The 27096-nt window shown below is 35.9% G+C and overlaps 1 protein-coding gene across 1 annotated transcript; it reads left to right on the top strand.

The window, feature by feature from the left end:
- The first annotated feature begins 331 nt into the window (after positions 1-331).
- Positions 332-27096, top strand: LOC121426331 (ADP-ribosylation factor-like protein 5B). The gene is made up of 8 exons (XM_041622598.1): positions 332-744; positions 3024-3074; positions 13558-13618; positions 14986-15133; positions 20246-20329; positions 22707-22858; positions 24469-24566; positions 25398-27096. Exons 2-7 carry the CDS (start codon positions 3029-3031, stop codon positions 24512-24514), a joined length of 537 nt encoding a protein of 178 aa, XP_041478532.1. The 5' UTR covers positions 332-744; positions 3024-3028; the 3' UTR covers positions 24515-24566; positions 25398-27096.

The following is a 27096-nucleotide window of genomic DNA, read 5'->3' as shown; positions in this document are numbered from 1 at the left end:
TTCATCCGCATAGCCATAGAGGGTACATTCTCCTACATGTATATGGTGGGTTACATCAACCTAATTTCCTATTGTTTAAATTCAAGAAAATATCGTGGAAAGGCAGAAATTCTTGAATTCAAGTGTTGGCACTTAAAAAAAAATAAACGTGTCATGCTCGACTTAGGGTTTCTAAGGTGTCTTGATCGAAAGACTAATCTGACTATCTGACATTTTCGCCAGTTACAATTTGCCTACAAAAAAAAATGAAACCGCTTAGCACTGCATGCACTCGAACTCACGAATCGAAGCTAGCTCGATGGACGGTCGACAGCACTTCACGGATCACTAAATCTTATCATTTAGACTACAAAGTTTTTCTTTGTGTTTAAGCAGCTGCAAGCTTAAATAATTGTGCTTTGTGTTTGGATACCAATAACGGGATGTTCCTTGTCTTTTGTGACTCATGGGTTGCGAATTAACACCATATTTTATTGAGGACAGAACTTTCTTTCTGACCAGAATTTAAACCGAGTGAAGTTTTGCAGCACAGTCAGTGTGCAGATCGGCAGTGGCAGTGCAGTGGGAGTATTCTGATGCCAGGCATTGCCATATTGGCAGTGGAGTAAATTTACAGTGGAAGGATTTCAACTGGGCGTAATTGGATCTTACTCGATTTTCAAAGAAAGCTATGATATTATAGTGAATTGCATTCATAAGATTGTGTCTGAGGAATAATTTCGCCACGCCAGTGGCATTTTGCAAGTAAGTTGGACGTTGCGCAGTAGAGGCGCACGGCCAATATGGGAGACTCTCTCCAATAAGGGAGACAATCTCCCATATTGGAGACTTGCTTTGCAAAAGAACAAAAGAAACAACACCAACAAAAGCATGATTTTTTCCACCCAAACTTTTGTCCAACTGAGGTCAGAAGCCCATTTGTTTTGTGTGTGGATGACAACAAAAATCCTTATAAAAACAAAAGTAGACGGTGAATTTTTAAAGTAGACGGTGAAAAGGGGTAATATTTCATGAGGAATCTGCTTATCACATTTTTATCTGCCGCCAAGGTAATCCTTTTTAAGCAAATGTAAACAAAGAAAATTGGTCTCCCAAACTGGAGACTGTCTCTGAAATTGGATACCCAAATTCTTTATAAAAGTCTCTGATATTGGAGATAATCTCTCTCATGGGAGACAGTCTCCAATATTGGCCGTGCGTCTCTACTGTTGCGAGTCATGCGAGTTGCGTTGCCGTTGGTGTAGACAGCTGCTGGCAGCCATGGCAGCTGTCTATTTCGAGGAGTTTTTAACACTTTTTAAAATTTTTTTTTTTCTCCTCGTAAACAGACAGCTCGTGATTGTGCAGCCACCATTAGGCATGTTAGGGGGTTAGTCCTATGCAAAATTGAATTCAGATTTCAGGGAATAATTTTGCCTACCAACAGACCAAATTTGGTTAGCATTTTTGGTCTTCTTCTTCTGATAAAGTACAGTCCACCGACTGGTGTATTGTCGTGTGGAACAGTTTGGTCGTGTGGTCATGTGGAACAGTTTAATGTTAAAGGTCAAGTCCACCTCAGAAAAATGTTGATTTGAATCAATAGAGAAAAATCAGACAAGCACAATGCTGAAGATTTCATCAAAATCGGATGTAAAATAAGAAAGTTATGACATTTCAAAGTTTTGCTTATTTTAAACAGAATAGTTATATGAACGAGCCAGTTACATCCAAATGAGAGAGTCGATGATGTCACTCGCTCACTATTTCTTTTGTTTTTTATTGTTTGAATTACAATATTTCAATTTTTATGAATTTGATGATTAGGACTTCCTTGCCTGAAGCACAAAATGTGAAGATAATGGAATTCCACGTGTTCAGGGAGGAATGAAACTTCATTTCACATAACAATGACGAGAAAATCAAAATATTTCATGTATCAAACAATAAAAAACAAAAGAAATAGTGAGTGAGTGACATCATCGACTCTGTCATTTGGATGTAACTGGCTCGTTCATAATAACTGTTTTGTTAAAAATAAGCGAAACTTTGAAATGTCATAACTTTCTTATTTTACATCCGATTTTGATGAAATTTTCAGTGTTATGCTTGTTGAATTTTTCTTTTTTTTAATTCAAATCAAGTTTTTGTTGGGGTGGACTTGTCCTTTAAGACTCTAATGTTTAGTCTTACATTTTGTAATTGCTTGGAAAAATACCTGACATTTGATGGAATACCATGTTTAATTTGCTCATTTCTCAGTAAAGCTCTTCACATGCACAGTTTCTTCCAGAGCTATTTTGCAGTATACATTCCAACACGTGGTCATTTTCATTTTTATTGCATTCAAACTCATTTTGAAATTCCAATTGTACATTACCAAAACAGGCAACATTTGGTTGTGGACATAAAAAAAGACCAACCAGATTTTTTTATTTTTATTTTTTACTTTAACATACCTGTGTCTTATTGCACCTGTACTACAAGAACGAGCTGAATTTATTCGTGAAAAGTTCCACACCTACACGCACAACCAGTGCGTTATCTTTATCACATTTGATGCAGCACTTACTCTTAAAGAAGGTCTATAATAGAGAATTTTCTTTTCTGGATCTGGATTTATACGATGAAGGGGCCCTCCTGGGCATAAAACGCATTGGGTACTTGACCTAGATTTGGCAGGGACCAGCAGGTGCAATACACCGGGTGAACACCCTACTCTTTGACGAATAGTGTATTGGTTTTAATGTGCATAGGTTGTACCTCTCCTACATGTATACACGGGACCAAGATTTGCGTCCTTTCCGATGGACGTAGTGTTTTCCAATTGTATTCACACCTGCACTGAATACAGTGGTGAGGCACGCTAACACACAACGCTATACATGTAGCATCAGAATTTTGTTTCGGCATGAGCGGGACTCAAACCCCTCACGTTGAGATCTACGATCTTATCCGAAACATGCGCTCTAACCGACTGAGCTACGCTGCCTCTTTTAAACGATTACTGTAGAATTATCTCCATTTTTCTTCTTTATCTACAGATGCAATGGGTTATGTCTTCTCCAAGATCTGGAGTCTATTCAACAATGAAGGTGAGAGAGATGAGTTCTGTAATCACTTGTGCACAACAGATTTAAAGGAGAATGAAACCTTCAGAACAAGATAGCTTGTGTGAAAACAGAAAAATCAAAGAAACAGATCAACAAAAGTTTGAGAAAAATCGGACAAATAATGAGAAAGTTATGAGCATTTGAATATTGCGATCACTATTGCTATGGAGATAGCAAATTGGCAATGCGACAAAGATGTGTGATGTCACTTGTGAACAACTCTGCCCATATATATTTCACTTGAATTGCCTATTTTATCACACTATAGATCATGTGTTCTTTCTACATGAGGGCATGTAATACATATTTTTTAAGAATACATCATGGATAAAGAGTTTGTATCATCATAAGAAAAAGCAAAAAGAGACATTTTGAGGGTATTTTATAGTCCACCAAAGGGAAAGTTGTTCATCAGTGACATCACACATCCTTGTCGCATTGCCAATATGAGGATCTCCATAGCATTAGTGATTGCAATATTCAAATGCTCATAACTTTCTCAATATTTGTCCGATTTTTCTCAAACTTTCTTTATTCTTATTCTTTGATTTTTCTGTTTCTACACAAGCCTATTTGTTCCAAAGGTTTCATTCCCCTTTAAGAACACAGTAGACCAAATGTATTAAAAATGCCCGTCAAATGACAATGAACAGCTGGGAGGCCTTTGTTGAAAATTGGTCAACCGGAACAGCAGTTTCGCCCTGTGTTTCGGAGCTGACGAAAAATTGCATTACAGGCCTTGAAATAGGATTTTTGGGGGCAAGGCCACTTTTTTGAGGGGCACTTTTTCACTGAGGCCAGGCAGCAGAGGGCACCAAGGCCATACAGAGGGGCACCAAGGCCACTTTTTAAGGGGCATGTAATAAATTATTTGTAGGTGTTACAGTTTCGCGGCATGGGGGGGGCTTTCCATAGTCGATGTTATACATCAGATTCATTACCAAACCACATTATTTACTTAAGAAAAAATGAACTTTAATAGTCTGACAACACTCACTGTATGGTGTTTCATAAAGCTGTTCGTAAGTTACGAACGACTTTACGCACGACTGGTGATACCTTCTTGAGCTACATGTAATTAAATGTGAATCTGATTAGCACCCAAGAAAGTATCACCGGTCGTTCGTAAGTTGTTCGTAACTGACGAACAGCTTTATGAAACACTCCCATTCAAAGTACTGTACTTACGCATCGTGCGCGCTCGCCAGGACAGTACAGCGCGCGCGACATTTGTGTAGTACACATACGGAGCTCGCGCTCGTCCATTCTTATGCTGCAGCTTACATAGCATATGTAAAGCGCGCTAGCGGCCGGCCGGCCAGCTGTGTATAGCTAGCTCATCGTTCGGCGCGGCTTCGGACTAGACTGCATACATGCACTGGACGTCGCTGGTAAAGCTAAGGTATTGAATACTTTTTGAGATCGGAGAAAAGTTTTCCTCGCTCAGAAAAAAAGGTGCAGACTTTCAAAAGGGGCACATTATATATCAGAAAAAGGGCACATTTATGAGAAAAAGGGCACCACGGCCATATAAAAAAGGGCACATTTTTAGTGGCCGTAACTTTTAGCAAAAAGAAGGGCATGACGGCCAGTAATGGGGGCATCGACGGCCATGGCCGTCGATGGCCGTCGATTATTTCGAGGCCTGCATTATATCGATTGTCCAGAGTCCAGGACAAAACTGCTCTTGATTCACCAATTCTCGACAAAGACTTTTGGCTGTTCATTGTCATGAAGGGCAGTATATTTTCTATGTCCTGGAATCTGTTGTTTATGGTTGAAGCGAAAACTCCCTATAAAACCTGGGTAATACTTTCATGTTTTCATGATTTTCACAAAGTTGTTCCAACTTCGAAGAGACTAAAATAATTAAAATAGGATTTTTTTGTCATGCCTGAACTAGGAAGTAAAAAAGTAATCTCAGAAAAGTTTCTTTCATAATCTAATTTAAATACTGTAATGCCAATGTTCCTGTGACAAGTCAGTTTTATTATCATTTAATACCATTTGAATTTATATCAAGAAACTGCACATGTATGTACATGGCTTTTTATGTACTTCAGTTCCACCATGTAAGTTTTGTCTCTGAAGCACATAAAAGTCTCTTACATACAAAATTTGTTTTTTTAATTTCATGTTAGAACTATGGACAATTGAGGCCTTTCATATCTAATTCCATATTAAGCTCAATACGACTCCACCCTATTCTATAACAATGCAAGATACAGAAATAGGGCTTCCATTATACAATTGAATTGAGTGGGTATCAAATTAAGAAGTAATCCAAATACAATCACTAGACTACAGCCTACAGTACGTTTTTGCATACTGTCATTCCATGTGAAAGCGTTTATTTGTCTTTTATATGGACTTGCCATGTGCATGGTACAGACTTAAGTACACACAGTGTAGACTCCCACCAACAGGTAAACATTGCAGTTTTACAGTTATATAGGTTTGAACTAAAGATTATTAAAGGAACAACCGACCTCCACAATGAATATATACATGTACCGTATATATTTTTATAAGAAAACTAGAAAAATAAAGTTGTGAAATAGTATAGGCTTAAGGGGAATCCAACCTTGGTCATAAAAATGTTATGTTAGAAAAGAGAAAAATAAGAAAATAGAATGGTCAAAGTTTTAAAGAAATCAGACAAGCAATAAGAAAGTTATGGCTGCTTTATTATTAATGCCTATTAAAAGGCTTCATGAATTTCAAATTGGTTGGGTATTATTATGACATTTGGCAAAGACAACTTTCCCATAGGGATTTGCGGTTTTCTCTTAGGGCCATCATCAAAATTAATATAACTCAGTCATACATATGTAGTTGGTATATTGTTTTATTTCCTCATTAAGAGAAAATATAATTTGAAGTAATAATCTTGAAAATAAGACATTTTAGCCATATTATGTATTGGAGTACATGGAAGAGTACATGTAGTCCTTGCCTTTAATACATCACTGTGATATCACAAATGCAACCATTTTAAAGTCGCCATGGTGTAGTGATTACCAATTTTCACAACTTTTAAAAATTCTTTCTTATTGTTTATCCGATACTGTTCAAACAGTCACTATCAGCTTAACTTTGTCTGAATTTCTTTTTCCTCTAAAATCAATTTTTTATTTGGGTTAGATCCCACTTTGAAATCTGCAAAGTTATCAAATACAATTTTTTTACTCTGATTTTATTCAATTCATCAGCACCTCACTCATTTACTCAGTGTGTATGGATTCGTGTAAGAATGTACACAACAAGAACGTGTAGGAAGATAACAATAAAAGATGTGTCATCTTTTGTCATACAGTACACACACATGTACGTCACTTCCTGAATTCCTGTGAAATTGACCCACCACCCACTCATACACATACATAGGAAGTACATCTGTGTCACAGACTTTGCATTTTCTAGAGAGGTATTGAAAAGTGTTGGAAACTATGTACATGTAGGTCTACAATGGGACCCAGATTTCTTTATACCAATGCTGTGTGTGTGTTTTTCTAAACAACTGGTGTTGATGTCAGAAATTTTCAATTAACATACATGTACTACATGCATTTTTAGATTTTTTTTTGGTTGTTTCATGAAAGTGATGTTGTTAGGACAGCAGACTTATTTTTGTCTGTTTGCATCGGGGGGGGGGGGGGGGGGGGGGCAGTCAAATATATTGCTGTACACATGAAAAAACGTCTTTATAGGGGTGTTTTTTCAGGTTTGGACCTGGGCAGCGCATGCACTCGTTAAAGGGTATCAAAACTTTCAAAAGCACCAATTAAAAAAAGGGGTGGTTTTTAATAGAGGACTGGTCAATGGTCAATCGCGTGGTCAATCGTATTTAAAGTAGACAACCGAAGAATCAAAAGTATTTTATAATGACTTTTTTTAGTCATCATTGTAAAGGGGAAGTATTACTAATCAGATATATAACTTCACCTTTTAAAATAGTGATGAGAGTTTGCAGAAATCAGCTCTCAAAAATGACTTATTTTCATGGTAATTTCTGCCTTCGTCCGTCCTCTGGCGAGCTCCAGCTGAGTGACGTCACACCACGAGCAGTGAGCAGCTGAGCTGACAGCAGCCCATTGAAGACGATCTTTCCAATCAGCGTTTTTTGCTCTTAGAATAGTTTATTCCTCTCAAGATTGGTCTTATTACATAGATAAAAGTTTGAATTTTCTGAACAGTAAAATGAAATGCACATTTAACATATTTTGGTAACCGATATTTAGCTTAGAAAAAATTATTTGTTTTCAAGAAATATACGTGAATAAACAAAGCATATTTTCACTTAGAAATCATGCTTGCACCACATTGATATTATTATCAATATAAAGCATAGACATTCGTCTTCACAACTGAATAAAAATTATGAAATTTAATTACGTAGCAAGTTCAGGAACCACAAAAAAACACGGCAATATATGATCGCGAAATGATTGGAATTGCAGTTGGATTGCCGAAGCACTGCGAGGCAACAGCAGCGAACGCACTTTGTTCATATATTGTTATGAACACGGACCATATAACGACATGGTCTGTAGACAAATCTGTTCGCACGCAACTTTTTTATGAGTGCGGGGATCCAAGTTCGAAACTCTTTGATTTTTTTTTGGTTCTGGATTTTTTTTTAAAATTATGTTCCTTCCCCATTCCTATCAGCTCTTTTTTCTCTTTTTATTTTCATGTGAGGTTCTTTTCAGTCCTTTATTTATTAAATCTTACTTCTTAATTGCTGCTTTTGATTTTCAAGTTCTTGATTAGATTCTCTACTTATATTATTTGGGCAGCGACTCACTCAGAGTGGAGCAACACAATGACGACTGCAGTGGACAAAATTGGTCTTTACAGTCCACAATTCAATAAAAACGGGCAAAGGAACACAGTTCTGATTCACGTTTGGTCTGAAGTTGTCGAAAACAAAAATTGAATATCACATTACATCAAGAAAACGGTATATTCGGAAGATATTGAACAGGTCAGTAAGGTGATTCAGTGCATGATGCACAGAGAGATGATGAGCACGTCGATTGTGTGACGTCATTATTCTCGACCGTTTTCGGCTGCGTGATTGTCGGTCTGGGGGGCTGAGAAGGGTGTCTAATAATTTCATTTCTTGCATTTCCACGACATCTATAAGACTTTTTAGTGACATATTTGTGTATAAAAAGACAATACCTTTCCATCCATATATAATTTGTCTATAATCATCACTTTCGTGAAATTTTCTTCGTGTGTCTACTTTAAAGGGTATGTTTTTTCCCTGGGGTCATATTCTGGCGGCGACTTGTTTAGGGGCCAAAATGTGTAAATAAAGTCTACAAAAAAACTTGTTTAGGGGGTTATTTTGGGGGTGTTTGAAAATACTTTGGCCACACATGTGTACAGCAATTACATTTGACTGCCCTCCCCCCACCGGGGTTCGCATATTGTAGAAATGTAGAAATGCTAGCTTTGAATGGAAACTGTTTTCTACAAGTTGACTTTAATATTTGTCCACTAGCAAGTGGCAATACGGGAAACCTACATGTACATGTGTATTGAGAAAAAACTTTCAGAACACATGTTTCCTGTTTTGACTTCCAATTCATCTTTGCTTGACTATAAATGAGGACAGTGTAGGCATATACTTTCCATAGTCACCTCCCTTTAAACATGCAGGTCTGTCTCACAGGCAATGAATAGGTAGTCTGCAGGCACAGACCCTGATTGAAACTTTGATCAGCAAGTGTGTCTCCACGCAAAGACTACATGTAGCAGGCTGCACATTCAGACCCTGAACTCGAGTGAAGGGTTTGCACAGCAGACTAATGAATAGGCACCCCAAACTATAAAGAGTATCTAAACACTTTTATAATAAAAATGGCTTTCATAATCGTTGAACTTCATTAGATACATGTACATGACATGTACGTCTCTTTATAAAAGCTATGATGATAAAAGTTGAATTAGAAATTCAAGGGGGGGGGGGGAAGAAACTTGTCCATTTTTCATTGAGAGGAGAGGGGAAAGAATAGAGAAAAACTAAAAAGAAAAATGATGCTTAGAATTTAGAATCAATGTTATAGAGACAGGCTTATTTCATTGTAGCAGGTACACTGGATGAAAAATAGCACTTGACTGTATACATGTAGCTTTATAGACCATCCACATTTTATGTAAATGCATCTTACACTTTAATATTTCCCCCTGATACAGTGTATGCAGAAGTTTGCATTTCCTTCTGCAGGAAATAATTTTCCTGGTATCAATCGCTATTTGCTCCACATTTTTGAAAGACTGCTATGCATATTTATACATGTAGCATATTTTTACATACACTGACTGTAGGACTTTAGTTGAGAGCTTTTATCTTACATGTACTTATGACCAAAAAATGCTATTCAAATTTGTAAAGCAAGGTTATTCCCTGAATATTTATAATTATAATTTGTAATGTACATGTAGTATAATTTATACTACATAAGTCACAGGGCCAGTCCATAACTAGAGGACTACAGGTAGTCTTTATGCACCATATACATGTATTAGGGTGTGTTTATGCTTCCATTGCGAGGAAAGAATCAGCGATTTCAAACGTCGATTCAAAACGCCGATCATAAACATGGTTCTGGGAGTGCTGTTTATGCTTCACTTTTCAGAGCAAATCATGATCTCCAGCTAGCTTCGCATCGTTAAGCGAGGTCAAATTGGGCGGGCCTTTTTCGAAAGTTTTTTTTCCGATTGTTGTCATTACGTAGAGATAACATGGAGCAATACGACTGTATTTTCCCGCTGATTTTCATCTCACCGGAAGCATGTACCAAATGACGTCATTTAAACACGTTTACGATCGTGGTTCTGTTTATGCTTCCCCAGATAGCCTGATTCTGGTCAAACAACGTTTACAAACGTACCCTTTCGTGAGTTTACGATCGGCGTTTTGAAACAGCGTTTAAATGAAAGTAAGCATGGACGCAACCGTGTTTTGGACTAATCACGTTTGGAAACGCTGATTCTGGCCTGAAAAGTGGAAGCATAACCACGGCCTAACTTTGGGAGGAAAATAAACCCCTCACCTTTCATGAAAGAGAAGCCCAATTTGTTGAGCTTCTTAAATGGAGGTTTCATTCTTCAGTTTCACTTTTAGGGATGAGTAACTCATTCTAGGAACACAAAATGGTAACCCCGAAGCTATTTTGAAGTTAAAATTGAGATGCAGTTTTATGGTTGTCTGAATAGGGATGACCTCTGCATAATCATGGAGATTTGTATCTCAGTGGAGTAATCATTGAATTGTACAATGTTGTAGATTAAACCAAGGAGACATATCACCTTCCAAATAACACCTCCTTGGACAAACCTTGCCAATTTAAAGTGATTGGTTAACATTGGTTTGACTTTTAAAAAATATGAGCTAGAAGGTCACACTTGTCACCTGTGTCTGTGATATGTTACAAAAATGAAGTCCAGAAAAAATTGTGTTCGAAAATCATTATTTAGTGCTTCAAAAATTGAAATATAAAGTGACCGGAAACACCATCTTAATTTCATCCCATACACTTATGTGTACTATTTAGGTGTCTATAAGACGCCTATTTACAAAATTGGGGTTTGCCTTGGAGTTTTAGCTTTTCATTCTCAATAATGGTTGTTTTCAGGGTTTATTAGTTCTAATACATGTACATGCACTTGTACATGTTTCACTTTCATCTTGGTTTGATAATTTGTTAAATCGGCTGCTCACAAAGTTAAACAATACCTTTAATAGTCAATCTTGTCTTTAAGAGATGCAAGTCTTAAGTAGAGTGAATTCATATTAAAAAATTCCTTTTTTAACAAGAAGTCTTACCTTTTCCAGGATTTTTAAAGACCTTAATATTCTACTCATTTATTGCAGTAATTTAAATCTGCAAATTGTAGTTTCAGTCTGGGGAATTTGAAGTCAATACAATCTACTTGTAATACATTTTTCTAGTGTAACATGATTTTTATGATCAAATAAAAGTACATGTACATGTCATGTACCAGGATAATTTTCATTTTTTTTTATCTGTTTGCATCCATAGTACATAGTCCGAGTTTCGTGGCTTTCGTTGTACATGTAGGTGTAGTAATACACATTATGTAAACTGCCATTGTAAAAGTGATGTAAATGCTATTGAAATGTACTATTCTTAAAGAGAAATTCCAGTAGTTGCAGTAAACACTGATTTCATGAAAAAGTCTTTAAAACAAGGATTAATTGACAGTATATCATCGAGGATCTAGATCTGGTACAGTTACATAAACTGAACTTTGTGAAATCTTGAAATCTATGCTGAAAAATGTTCAGACTGAAGATTCCCAACACAGATTGGCACACATGGGACAGTGTATAATTATTGCTTCGATTGTCTGGCCCGACGCTCTACCCGAAACCTGTGCTTATTTGCTGATTTCTAAGCAATTACACAATTTCTTCCAGAATCCTTTGGCACATACGTTTTATTTATACAAACAGACACTTTGGTGGTCATTTCATTGGATTCTGTACGAACTCATTTTGATATCGTTACCAAAACTAGAATGTTCAATGTACATGTACTGTACATCCAGGGCTTGCATTATTAAGCCAAAATCCAAGATGAGAAACAATAAAGTAAGAGGACAATTTAAAACAAGTTTCATCAAAATCGGTTGTTAAAAAACTCTTGTACTTTCTACATGTACATGTATGGGGATCCTGAAATTGGCAAACATTCTTCAAGATGGCTGATTTTGTGGACAACTTGTTTTGTACACAATTTTTCAGATTTTCCTTCTTTAAAATTGCATACTGTACATGTATTGCCCCATTCTGAGCATAACGTACATGTATGTCATGGGAAAATGTAATTCACACCACATATGTCAAGGTCAGGTGGAGATGATGTGAAATATGTAAAATAAAGGGGAAAATCTGAAAAGTTGTGTACAAAATAATGGAGGGTTGTCCACATTATCAGCTATTTGTAAGCATGTTTGCCAATTTGAGGATCCCCATAGAAAGTACAAGACTTAAAATTTCTATATAAACTCGCTTTATACTCTATAACCGATTTTAAAGGTCAAATCTACCTCAGAAAAATGTTGATTTGAATCAATAGAGAAAAATCAGACAAGCACAATGCTAAAAATTTCATCAAAATCGAATGTACATGTAAAATAAGAAAGTTATGACATTTCAAAAGATTTTGATGAAGTTTTCAGCATTTTCAGCTCTCCGAATTTTGCTGTTTCAGCTCGGCGCATCCCTTTAATTGGTTTTAGGAAGTTTTTTGTTGTGGCCAGGAAATGAAGTGAGAAAGGCATAATGATATGTTTCAGCCAGGGTTTTCATTATATAAAAGTGGAGGAAAGTGGCAAGGATGGTCGGCCTGGGTGCTTGGCCTCAAATTTCCCCTATTACCAACACTGGTTCTTAGGAAAAAACAACAACAACAACTAAAAAACAATGTCCTTGTCCTCCTGAGGTGATACATGTACTGCGAAGGCTGAATCACACCACTGTCTTTCATAGTAAATGTTTGGATTGTGGCAATGGTTAATACAATCCACCATGTAAAGTCCTAGGACTACTAGAAAGTGGATCTACAATGTACATGAATACCCCTTTCATAAACCCAATTATGCGGCTTACATGTATAGCAGCATAATTTGGTCGTAAAAATTGGAGGAGGACAAGAGTTATCCGCATTACTCTAATGCTGCTATTATCCGCATAATAGCAGCATCGGGACAAGATTTTGAGTTTATGAACGCATTTCCAAATAATGCGGATAATTGCCATGGTGCGGTCACAAGGTCACCCTTTTCCAACACAACCGCATCGGAGGGGGCGTGTCCAGTTGTCATGACGATTATCCGCCTTTTTCAGGATGGGCGCTCGTAAAAATAATGCGGCTTATTTTCGGAGTTTGTGAACGTAATTTTGATTGAATTATCCCCATTACTCTTAGGGGGCTAATTGGAGGATAGGTTTATGAAAAGGGTAGTAGAAGTACATTTCGAAGTGAAATAGATAGGTAAGAAACCTCTACCTCCAAATTTTCACCTATCCATTTCACTTCTACATACAAAATGTATGTCTTTCCACTTTCTCTTAATACTCCTTTTTGGGGAATTTATGGTGTACCAAATTTCCATGATTGTTGATATGTACATGTACATGCAAACCTTCAAACGTCATCAGAGCTTCGTAACACAAAGGCTACCGTACTGGTATTAGCGATTGATCGCTACTTTGAATTTTTGAAAGAACAATTTAAATTGTTTCCCAGTCAGTCTACGGAGCAAAATGCGTATGCAAGGATGATCTTGATAGGCCGTTTCATTTTAATAACGATTGATCGCTAACCTTTGTATTACGAAGCCCTGTTTGTGAATGTTATCAACAATATCAAATATGCTGTGAGCGTAATAAAATATCTCTTTATTTTGTTTGTTATATTTACAGAACACAAGGTGATCATTGTGGGCCTGGATAATGCAGGCAAAACAACCATTCTATATCAAATGTAAGTATACACCTGGGGACCGTTTCATCAACATTTTTGTCTGACAAGTTGTCAGATCTGACATTTTTCCTTGATTCTGATTGGCTGAGAGGCACTGTTACTATAGTAACTGTTGGATAAAATGGGGCTTGTCGGATAAAACGTCCGACAAGTCCTTTCATGAAACGCTCCCCTGTATCCTAGTATTGTTTATTTTTAATAGTATATATTCTACACGTACATCTTTACCGGCTTTGTCACTTCCATGGAAAGGTATATATTTTTAGAAAATAGAATTGAAAAAGAATTGCATCACTTTTAAAAGACAAGTCCACCCGAACAAAAACTTGATTTGAATCAATAGAGAAAAATCAGACAAGCACAATGCTGAAAATTGCATCAAAATCGGATGTAAAATAAGAAAGTTATGACATTTCAAAGTTTCGCTTATTTTCAACAAAATAGTTATGTGAATGAGCCAGTTACATCCAAATGAGAGAGTCGATGATGTCACTCACTATTTCTTTTGTTTTTTATTGTTTGAATTATACAATATTTCAATTTTTACGGATTTGACGATTAGGACCGCCTTGCCTGAAGCACAAAATGTTAAAATAATGAAATTCCACGTGTTCAGGGAGGAATGAAACTTCATTTCACATGACAATGACGAGAAAATAACAATATTTCATATTTCATATAATAAAATACAAAAGAAATAGTGAGTGATGTCATCAACTCTCTCATTTGGATGTAACTGGCTCGTTCATTTAACTATTTTGTTGAAAATAAGCGAAACTTTAAAATGCCATAACTTTCTTATTTTACATCCGATTTTGATGAAATTTTCTGTGTTATGCTTATTGAATTTTTCTCTTTTTATTAAAATCAAGTTTTGTTTGGGTGGAATTGTCCTTTAATAGTACATGTATATATTCTACACGTACATGTACATCTTTACCGGCTTTAACACTTCCATAGAAAGGTATTTACAGTATATTTTTAGAAAATAGTTCAATTGAAAAAGAATTGCATCACTTTTGATATATATATATTGTATACTCTTTGTTTACCTGTAATTTAAGAAATTGTTTAATTTGAAAAATCATTTGACTTTAATATACACATGCTAAGTTTCTTATCAAAGAAATGATAATGCAATGGCATGATGGTTGGATGGACTATTTCAGAGGTGTTAAAATCAACTTTGTTCCTTGGGGTCCATGTTTAAAGATATATGTGGACAGAAGTTGTTATGGAGAAATCTAAAAAAGGGATAAAATTGATGAATTTTCGTTGTACTATTGTGGTACATTGAATGAGGTTTGGCCGATGTATACTGTACAGTATATCTTATGCTAGCATCTATCATTTTTTCTTTTATCCAGTCTTATGAACGAGGTAGTGCACACGTCGCCCACCATCGGTAGCAATGTAGAAGAAGTCACATGGAAAAACATACACTTCTTAATGTGGGACATAGGAGGGCAGGACTCACTGCGAACGGCATGGAGCACGTATTATGCAGGCACTCAGGTAAGGCTCAAACTATGGGGGAATGTTTCATTATTTTTAAAGCATTTGTTATGTTCTGAAGTGATTTATGATTGATTGGAATATGGGAACAGCTCTCTGAAATATGCTTCGGGTACATATTCCATATTCCAAAAATTTGCTTTTGCCCAAGTGATCGTGGGCCCGCCAGCTGCTAAGCAGTGCCAGATCGACGAGGCTCTATCCCTTTAATAAACGCCTAACAGGATAGCAGCAGCTCCCATCTTTAAACGTTTTTTTTGGTCTGACGGGGGACGGGGATTGAGCGTCCCGACTTTCCGGTTGTGAGACGGATGCTCTAGTCAGCTCTACCATCTGAGCCAACAGACATTTTTATCAACAGCATGGATGCAGGCACTCGAGTATAATAGGCTCAAATTCTCAAACCATTTTATGACTTTAACTATGATCGGTTGGAATATGGCATCATCAGGCTCAAGGTATACATGTAGTTCTTTACCAGTATATAATGACATTCAAACAGCACAAAACTACTTTTCAGGGACTTGTGTATTAAAGGCTCAATTACATGTATGTCTCATACATCTACACATAAAACCAATGTTAAAGGGGAAGTTCACCCTGACAAAAATTTTATTGTAAAAATAGCAGAAAAAATAATAAAAAATATTGCCGAAGGTTTGAGAAAAATTCATTCTATAATTAAAAAGTTATTAGAATTTCAATTATTTGATTTGTGACGTCATATGCGAGCAGCATTCCTACATAGCGAATGGTAAAAAATCAATGAAATTTCATTTTCTCAGAAAATTGAAAATGGTTTTCACTGTACCTGATGTATATCAATAGACAAATCATTTCACACCCGATCATGAATAGAAAACAAAATTAAGTCATCAGGAGCCATACAAAATTTCAAAATTTGTGCATTTTATATTACATACATGTAACACATGGAGCAGCTGCTCGTTTATGACGTCACAAACCCAAAACTTTGAACTCTAATAACTTTCTTACACTTTAACGGATTTTCCTCAAACCTTCACCAATATTTTGTATATTTTTTTTTCTGCTATTTTCATAACAAAGTTTTCTTCAGGGTGAACTTCCCCTTTAAAATTTATGAATGATTTTACGATCAGTTGGAATATTGCGACAATTCTTTGAAACACGCTCAAGGTATAATGTTCTCTCATTTATAACAACTGCAAACAGTATGAACATACATGTAGTATTGGTGTAAGGCTCAATTCCAATATACTGTATCATGATATGAAAAAGGAAAAAAAACAAAACTTGCGAGACTGTGTTAACCAGGATGTACATGTACATGGACATTAAATATACTTTGTTTAGACAGACTATTTCTCATGTGTACAAAATGTACTCAATGAATTATTTTAATCTCGAATCTGTTCCAAGGTTGTAACATGATTTTAAAGCCACTCTTGTGTGACAGTTGTGGTTGGTATTTCCCCTTTACCACTACACTGCAGAGTAATTGGGGCATTCGTAACAATAGCGCTGACATCAAATGCTCCACGTGTTCACTTTTTATAGTGTACACTATTAGGTACATGGACATGTAGATGCCATTCATTTATTGTGTAGCCTACCTGTAATGACATTGGGGATTTCAAGGGTTTTTTTGGGGGGACATTGTCTAGTGAGCTGAATATTACTTTTTTTTTCATTGACATCATATTAATGGGGAAACCCCATAATGTGCTGTCTTATGATGAGTAATGACACCATGGGGCTTCTTTTCCAGTGACACGACTGCAACAATTGCTCCAGGCTTACATGTAATTTCATCAATGATGTAGGGTTACGGTTGCATATTAAGGTTTTATAAATGGAAGTCTAGGGTTAGGTCGAGGGTAGGGTATAGTGTTACACACAAGGTTGAAGTTGGTCACTTGATTTTACAGTGTGTGGAAAGAGAAATAATTCACATATGTTGGGGAAGAAAGATCAAATTGGGTTTAGGGCAATTTCGCCCTGAAATGCTAAAACGAGCAATCACAGTTTAACTAAAAAGCTTACCGCTACCTACATGTACATGTATCGTTGTAGATTCAATACTGGTAGGCAGTAGATTGTGAAAAGCCTCCCCTTTTTAATAGAAACAAGATTGCCTGAAAACACACAATCATGAAGTATAAATAATTACACTTCTGTGTGGATTTTATGTTTTTATCTTTGTTTACAAATTGTCATTCAAATTGAATTTGAGATTTTACAGGAAGTGTACCTGTGCTTTGTATACTTTGTTATTTCTGCACTTTAACGCACTCAGCAGCCCCCCATCTCCCCCACCCAGACTGGAGCAGGCCGCATATATATACAATGTACATTCAAAATTCGTATGATAATATTTTATTCATCATTTGTACATACATGTAGTGTACATGTAATAGACACAATCATAGACTCCAGCTGTACGTACGTACACATGTAAATGTAGGCCTATTTTGTGTTATCTCTAGGATCAGAATGAGTCATTTGATTTTTATGAGTTATGTTTGTACAGTATGTATGTAGATCATTTGGATTTAGGGCAGTTTGTTTGAATATTAGAATGAGTAATGTTTTAATATCACAGTATTTTTGCTTTGTGTTATATACATGTAGCATGGGTTCATGCGACAGTCATGCTGGCCATGCCCACTCAAGAAAGGCAAAAATATCTCCTGAAATATAAATCATCCATCGTTAGTGTGACTGTGGTACATGTAGTTACAGGGAAAATCTGTTAGCTTTTGAAAATATTGAAAGGCCCATCCATCAAATTTGTACATACATGTATATGTGGGACCTTCATGAAATTTCCTGTCTTTGATTTCTTGTTCTTTTGACAGCCTGTAATGTTCTCAAAGGGCCATGACTAGGTCAGTTTACACAAAGTGAAGTAAGACTTGAGAAAAATGGGGGTTTGACAAAAAGGTGAATAATTGTCGATATAGCTACGATGTATATTGAAAATAAACAAAACAAAAAACTTTTCCCAGAAGAGTCAGTTGATCAAATTGTTTTACTGAGGCCTCCATGTACCTGTACATGTGACAACCCTGCTCATCCCTTTCAGGATTCAAATTAACTTCACATTGCTTTGCCACTCCCCCTGTGTACAAATACAGTCTACCTGTACTAGGTACAATAATTGATCAGTATGCCAGAAGTTTAAGCTTTTGTCTGTGTGATGCCATAAAGGTCAACATCTCTATCAGATTTGTGATACCGTTTTTACTATTGCTAAAGTAACCCACAATGTGCATGTATGAATGTACAGTAGGCACGTACATGTACGTACCATACTACATTTTATAATACAGTGTTATGTACATGTAGGATTCTTGATTTTATTGTCAGGCATACATGGATATGTACAGTACATTATATGAATGGGCAAGTCCAAGAAAATGTCACCCTAGAATGTAAAATTTCATCTCTAATTTAAGAAGTTATCTTTGGTGGTGTCAGAAAGCCCAAATATTGAATTTTAAAATTTCATTAAGAAAAAATTGATAATATGCATACACATGTATTTATGCTAATTTGGGGCACCTACTTGTAATTTGCATATTAAATGGCATTACGTATGGGACAATTACAAAAAATTTGTAGAAAATCAAAACAAAACTTGTGAGATTTAGTCATAGGTGGGACATGGACCCCCTAACATCTTATTACTTTTTGGGGAAAAAATGTGTCATCTAAAATATGCAAATAAGGTCTTGTCCAAGGATGGAATGTCCCATACGTAACATTTTGAGGATGTTTTTTTCAGTTATTTCTAATAATACAATACTTGTATTGTTGCATCTCTGGGAAGTTCTAATTTATTAAACTGTATGAAAATGTTATACATGTACCACAAAAAGTTTCAAAAATATAGTTTACTTTTTGATTAAAAGTTCATTAAAAAATTGTTACGTATGCCGTATGGGACATTTACACACAATGTCATTAGGGAGATTTGTGTACAAAGTGAATAGAGAAAAACAAATTTCAAGAGTGCTCTAAAAAGTGATTATTTACATGTACCTTTTCTTTAGTTTTTAAAGACTGATTTGTTATGAATAATGGTAATGAAAACAATAAAAATGTGAAAATTGAAAATGTTATGGCTTATGACATGAAACTTGCCGTAGATATACATTACATGTACTAGAGTGTTGTGACTTCTATCACACTAAGGTACAAGTTGTCAGATGAAATACTTTCAGAGAATTCTGAACTTAAAAAATGGTCTTTTTTTGCTGCGTCCCATACGTAACAGCACATCTTTTCTCTCTAAAAGGTCAAGGTCATATGTTACAATTTTTTGCATGATTATTCTACTCCTAGATGTTTACCATCAGGAGGGTATTCATTCTAATCAAAGTCATGTAACACTATTTTTTTAGGTCATTAAAGCCTCTGAAATGTCCCATACGTAACGCGCGCAAATTCTTGGTCTTGTCCCAGCCCCCAAGTATCATTTTGTGTTTTCTTTGTGTTGCTTTTTAGTTTCTCAAAAGTTATAAGTATGTGAATGACATACATTTACATGTACATGTAGTTGAACAATTACACAAGTTGTAGTCTCCTTTGTCAATAGGGCCTACATGAAAATATGTCTTTTATAATTTTTTTTTCCAACATTCATTTTCAGGAACACCAGATTCCAAATATTGGGAATAGTTTCTGATGTGAATTCCTAGTATGCCATGTTTTTTTTTTAATCTACCAGAGCATACATTAACATGCAGTATGAAATTTAATATAAAATGTGTATTTAATTAAAAAAAACGTACAACCCCCCAAAAAAAAAATGTACCTGTAGCAAATGTGAGCTGTTAAGGGTCTATGGAAACCTGTTATTTCTTTTACAGTGTCTGTGGCTTAAAATAATGGATTATTCTGTCAAATTGTAAAGGCAGGGAATAATTTTGCTTTACAAATTTGAATAGCATATTTGGTCATATTAAAAGCTCTCAACTATTAAATGTACTGTCCTATGTAAAAATATGCTATACAAAAGACTATGCGTAACAGTCTTTCAAAACTGTGGAGCAAATTGCGATGCGATACCAGGAAAATTATTCCCTCTTATGATTTGAAATGTGTTTTTTTTTCTCCTTAATACAGTTCATCATTTTAGTGATTGACAGCACAGACAGAGAAAGGTTACACATAAGCAAAGCAGAACTATATCAGATGTTAGCAAATGAGGTAAGAATCCATGAATATCAGTTGTTTATTCTTCCATGGACAGTATACATGTAGCTCTTCCAATACTCATTCCTTCAAATTTTTCCTTGAAAATGTTAATACCCTTTTCCTTGTTGATGTATTGTGCGGTTTAAATTACATGTAATTTAATATTAAAGGCCAATAAAGGCCAGGCATAGCCTTGTATAGCCTACATGTACCCTTCTTTGTTTGGCTACAATGTCCCTCTCCCTGTCATTGGATATTTTTGTGCCCCTTAAATTTTCCCCATTTGTCCTGTACATATTATAAAAGAATGTGCCCTTTTGAAAATAAATATGTCCCCCAGAGAAGAAATTTAGAATAAAGATGGATGGGTGAGTCAAAGAATAAAGTGAAAGGTTTGTGTCTGTGTGGTGAGGTTGGGATCATGATATTTATTGATCTTTGGATGAATGGATTGGTGCATTGCAAACAGAAGGAAGAGTTTTCTATAGTTTAAACCTATACAAAGCTAACAATATGTGAAGTGGATTAAGGTCTAAATGCTTCCTACCAAAGAAAACCACTGCATTTTTTGTACAACAAGAATCCTTGGGGGTGTTTAAAAAAAAAGAAACTACTGCAGCTGCTCCGCTTTTGTAGCACACTTATTACCTGATTAAGCCTACTTTGAGCATATGGGGCTTCATTATAGAAAAACCAGGAATGAATCAATAGCAAGTAGACATTCCACGTGTATGAGAGGTGCCTATACTCACTTTGCATGCATGCGTGCCTCGTGTGCAGTGATTTGATAAGTGACGACCACTGGCCACGATAATGCCACATTGCATACCTGAATGCCTACCACTCGTAATGTACATGTGCAGGTGATATACTGTGCATGTAGTTATTGTGCAATCAACCGGCAAATTAATGCATTTGATTATGATTTATTATGATAAATCCCACATTTTGCTTTAATTCTCTACTCACATGGGAAGTGTGAAATTCACACAAAAATGGGTACAAAATGTAGAAATATACATGTAAATAAATAGCCAGCAATGATTTTATATCACTTTCTCAACAGCTGGTCACCATTTTTCATTAAAATTTCAGCACTTCATGTCATCAAAGAAATTAAAGTTTGGGTTAACAGTGTTTGCTGTAAACAAAACTTGGAGCCATAGCTACACAAATGCCAGACATGTCAATCAGATTTTAATTAGGAGTGTTCATTTAATATGTAGATATTTTTTACACTCCATACTCGACCACTTTGAGATATTTGCATTGCGCAAAACCTACAGAGATCTATTTTGATTAGGCCTATAACAGTGTTTGCATGAAGTTGAAGTACATCTTAGAAAATTTTTCTTAATTATTGTATCCATTGTCAAACAAAAGCTAGGGAAATTAGGAAAAGCATGATATTTGGCATGCGATTGTATTGTGGCATGTTCAATTGCCATTTGATTACATGTATTGTACATACAGTGCATGGCAGTGGCAATATGAATCATTTGCACACAGTTCACCAATATGAAATTTTTCTTTCTATACTGTGTATGTTTTTGTGTTAATATTGAAAAAGGTTTTTCCGCTTACGGTAAATTCTTCATCCTGAGATTGCTCAATCTACCATGAGCGTTAATCTCGATGAATTGCAGAAACCTAGAGGTCAAGTCTACCTCATAACTTCGGATTTGAATGGAGAAAAACAAAATGAGCATGAAACTGAAAATCTACCGGTAATCGAAATAGGCTGTAACATGATAGTGTTGTGACATTTTTAAATGTCAATTATATTTGCATTTAGTAATACATGTATGTACATTAAAATTTATTTGAGTTTGATGTTTGTTTTTATTCCATTTCATTCTGTTCTATTTCATTTTATCATAATTTTTCTTTTTTTTATTCATTTATTATTTTTCTTTTTTTATTCATTTATTATTTCATTTATGACCTCAAAGCCCATTGGTATGACTTTTTGTGTTGTGTCATAAAGTTTCTATATTATACAGCTTGTATTGCTTCATAAAACTGACTCATTTTCAACATTGTTTTTTTTTCTTGCTGATTGACAAGACCTCAAGGGCTCCATGTATGACCCAAGGCCAACCTCTTGACAATGCTACATGTAATTGTATGTAGGCATGGGGCCCATAACTTTTTATTAAAAAAAATTGCAATAACAGTTAAAAGCTACTGAAATCCTTCAACCTGATTGGCTGATTGTAAATTTGTTATAGAAATTGTGCATGCATTTGTTATCATTACGAGTCTTGATGATGAAATGGGTCCCTGGCCATATGATGATATAAATAGCTACATGTAGTTGGCTAGACCTTGCTCTACCACACCACCCTTCTTTTACACAATTGTTTTTGTTGTTGTTGCTGTTTGGTAGGACCTCAGGCATGCCGCTGTCCTCCTGTACGCAAACAAACAAGACCTCAAGGGATCCATGTCGTCGGCAGAGATCTCCCAGCAGCTCAACCTTACATCGGTCAAAGACCATGAGTGGCATATACAGGCCTGCTGTGCTCTTACTGGGGAGGGGTGAGTCAAAGTTTTCTGTGCAGGGTGTATCAAGAAAAAAGGAAATCCAAATTTCCCATCTTTATACGAGGAAAATGATTAAAAAATAACATTTATGAAAAAAGTAACTAAAATTTTCCCATCTTTATATTAGACAAAAGGTTTAGCAGGGAAGGTATCTAAAAGTTTCACATCTTTTTATGATGAAAATCAATTAATAACTATGTATCAGGAAAAATGAAACCCACATTTCACATCTTTTTATGAGGATAATGAATAAATGAAAAATAGGGTACCAAAAAATGAAACAAAAATACAGATCTTGTAATGAGGGTAATGAATAAAACATACATGGAGTAGGGTGTATTAAGAAAAAGTAAACCCAAAGTGTATCTTTCATGAGGATAATGAATAAATGATAACTGGTTGTGCATTTATCCGCAAAAAATAAACTCAAATCTCATATTTTTTATGAGGAAGCTGTTATAATATTCAATGATCCATGTTTTCATTTAAGACATTTTTACTCTAAATAGTATGGACATTGTTCATTTTGTAAAAATGTGAAAATAAATGTTTTTTCAAAGCAACATGGATAAGAATTTTAACATTATTCACAAGCACAAACTCACAATTTCCCTATTAAGTGAACTGTCATTTACAGTATTTTCCACTACTAAATGTTCAGTGATGCTTGTTCCTAGAAATCCAATCAATGTATAATTCAAATTGAATATGATATAAAATTGGCACCGATTAAGTATTTTCCTCACTAAAAAGCGAAAAATTGAAAGTTTCTTTTTTCTTGTATACTCTGTAGTCTACCGGTACACCTACATGCTACAGGTATATTTTTCCAGTGTGACAATGGAAGCAAGTATAAAGTGATTTCCTTTAAAAGGACAAAATGTCTGTCGTTTACATTAACTTGATGGACAGGAAATGTGTCTATTCATGAAATTTGCCGAGGGAAAAAAAGCTCATTATCCAAAAGAAATCTATATTAGGTTGATAGCTTCCTTTTGTTTTTAAGTAGGACAGTACAAGGCCACCTGTCTACAGTGATCTTGTTATAAAAAGGAAGTTATGGCCTCTTGCCTGTAGATGAACCTGTTGTCACCTATTAAGTAATAGCTTTATTCAAACTCTATGTTCTTTTGAGGTTTCCATGACATTTTCTCCGGCGACAAATTGCTCTGATGAAAAATCTGCGGGTTAGGCCGATCATACATGTTGTAAAACCTCACTTCCAAGACTAAATAAATCCTAATCATTATCTTTACGTTATTCTGAACCAAAAACTCTGTTACTGTCCTCACACTAACCCTATCCCCTCTGAGATGAAGCAATAGTCGCTTGAGCAAATTTTGTGTCGCCTATTTTCCAATGCTGCTGAGCAGTCGATAGTAAGTGCAATACATTCAGTTTTGACCAATCAAATGACTAGAATCGTTACTTGCAGTATACATCAAGGCTTCTATCAGTCACCGAACTGATACTTGGTCATCGGTTTTTGCTATCCTCCCCAGCAGTCAATAGTGATTTAGAATGGGTATGAAATAAACTAAATAAACACCTAAAAAACATTCAGATGTTAAACCAATCTATCTCTATGTTATCCTACCCTATAGATTATATCAAGGCTTAGAATGGATCGCCAATCAGATCAGGAGGTGACATAGGTTTCTATTCCGTCTCTCGTTCTGTCTCTTCATTGTCCTCCAATCTCGTAAGTATGCACAGATTAGTATGTGTGAACAAGGCCTTTGAGATACATTGCCGAGGCATGCACATCTGAGTTCCTATTCACACATGATATTAAAATCGGAGATGAATAATTTTCTGTGAATAGGGCCATGGAGAAACATAGCACAGACATGCACTTCAAAGCTAAACATAAACATACATATACCATAAAACATACCATGAATTAATCCACTATATTGACAGCTCAGTTTTTCCCCACAGTATTTTGTATGATTCATTCGAGAACATAATGGCTAGAATTCACAAAGGTGGTTTTGAAAACCCACGGTTGAGTCCATGGTTTATGCAGATTTCCTGTATAAATTACGCTTAATTTACCGCGTATCGGTCGCGTGTATAAAACGTGTCCAATACTGATGCGCGCTTTTGTCACAGTGCGCCAAATTGACGCCTGTTACCATGGTTAGATATGCTATTTATTCATGAGTCCACTGTTTGAAGAGTGGACTCATGAATAAAACAGTAGACTCATGAATAGAAAAGCGTTGATAACCACGACAACAGGCGTCAGTTTGGCGCACTGACAAAAGCGCGCATCGGGATTTGACATTTTTCATACATGCGCCCAATACGCGCTAAATTAAGCGTAATTTATACAAAAAATGTGCATAAATCATGGACTCAACCGTGGGTTTTCAAAACCACCTTTGTGAATTCGGGCCAATATGTTTCATTAAAATTGTTGTGAAGCAGTTAGAAACTGAAGTATGAAGCAATGTAGATATGTATATTTTATTATTCTTAATCCTTTCTTTATCATATTTGCACATTGCTTTTCATATTCTTTCTACAGAGTCTCTTTTTGATATCCCAGGAGTAGCTAGTAGAAGAGCCTTATATAGTTCTACTCAAACTCACAGCCGTGTGGACATGCTATCAAGCCTGTTTGCAAGCAGGAAACGTTTCCAACATCTCTGACTGTGGACATATCGCTGGATAACCCAAGAGTAAGAATGTAACTGAAGAGCATTCAACCAGCACCTTTGCACACAAAATGATTTTCAACTACAGGTCTCTGTTAAGAACGACTACCCCATCAAATAGCAGAATGTCCACACTGTTTCAATATGGAGTTGTACACTCTGCCACATAAAAGAGACCACACTCTATAAAGGGGCTGCGCACCGCTCCAGGAGTTTTTGTACTGCCCCACAAATAGCCGAGTGTGTTTTCCAGGGACTGTACACACTGTTTGAATGTTGAGTTGTACTCTGTGTCCTGCAATAGAGAACACACTCTAAGAAGGGGTTGCACACCACTCAAGTTTGAATTTTTCATACCACCCCACAAATAGCCGAGTGTGTTGTCAGAAGACTGTCCACACTGTTGAACATTGCGTTGTGCACCATGCTCCTGCCAGATAGAATACACTCTAACAAGGGGCTGAGCACCACTCCCGGAGTTTTCATAGCAGTGAGAGTGCACCTCACGATTGGATACCAACAGTATCAGCGTGGAGACCTTCTGCTTGTCTCAGGAATTGTGCTTGGATTATGTGAGTGTAAGAAGGACTCATCAGTCATCTTCTAACAAAAGACAGAGTACATGTATTAGTAAAGATGTATCGGTTACGTGCCACTTTTTCTGCACATGTATGTTGAAATTTTACTCGCAAAATGAATATTTAATCTCGCCACTATACATGTATGCAAATTGGACTCATCTATCACCTATAATATTTCAATAAACTATGTATATGTGCCTGTTTGGCAAACAGATTCATCTGAAAATAGTCATTCTCACAATTTCAGACTACTGTATTAGCTGATATTTTTGCAGTGATTTTATTTTCAGGGAATTTGCAAGTCATCTCCTTTGATATAATTATTGCTGTTCCAGCATACAAAAATCAAAATTTGGAATTTGCCTCTTCTAAGTCAAATTTCGCCACTACAGATTTCTGAAATCCCTGACTTTAATCTACAGGTAGATTCACCTTTTGTGGAAGAAGAAATTTGAGCAAACTTTGAATGTGCAAATTTACTGAAATTAAAACCACAGCAAATGCTTCAGCTTAAACAGTACCGTAAATGTAGCATGAATGCAAAACTCTGTCATTAATGATTTTATGCATAAATATGCCATCATTGAACATTGTATTGTTGCACAAAATATAGCAATTGAAAATTGCTCGGAAGTGCCATTTAACATCACAATCCTCACAACAGTTTAGTAAGTGTAAATACAATTCATAAATGATTGCAATCTCTGTGTCTATTTGCATACAAGGTCAAAGGTCATTTGAAAGGTAGTGTATATGGTCGCCTGCCTGGCAGTAGGACATTAAAGGGATCGTTTAACTTTGTGAGCAGCTGATTTAAAAAATTCTCAAACTGAGACGAAACATGTGTATGAGTGCCTGTATTTGTCCTCAAAAACCCTGAAACAGACCACAATATAGGATGAAAAACTCTAATTTAGATACAAGTAGCAATTTATTAGCTTGATTTTGAGAACCGTCTAGTAGATGGGTTCCAGCTTATGACCAGTTT

The sequence above is a fragment of the Lytechinus variegatus genome, chromosome 13 (assembly GCF_018143015.1).
Source record: "Lytechinus variegatus isolate NC3 chromosome 13, Lvar_3.0, whole genome shotgun sequence".
NCBI lineage: Eukaryota > Metazoa > Echinodermata > Echinoidea > Temnopleuroida > Toxopneustidae > Lytechinus > Lytechinus variegatus.
Note: the sequence above shows the minus strand (reverse complement) of the source record. Positions and strands in the feature narration are given on the sequence as shown.

Excerpts from the sequence above, each read along its gene's own strand:
- LOC121426331 (XM_041622598.1), top strand. The coding sequence starts at position 3,029 with ATGGGTTATGTCTTCTCCAAGATCTGGAGTCTATTCAACAATGAAG. Across the intron at positions 3,075-13,557 it reads GAGTCTATTCAACAATGAAG|AACACAAGGTGATCATTGTG; the intron begins GTGAGAGAGATG and ends TTATATTTACAG. Across the intron at positions 15,134-20,245 it reads CGTATTATGCAGGCACTCAG|TTCATCATTTTAGTGATTGA; the intron begins GTAAGGCTCAAA and ends TCCTTAATACAG.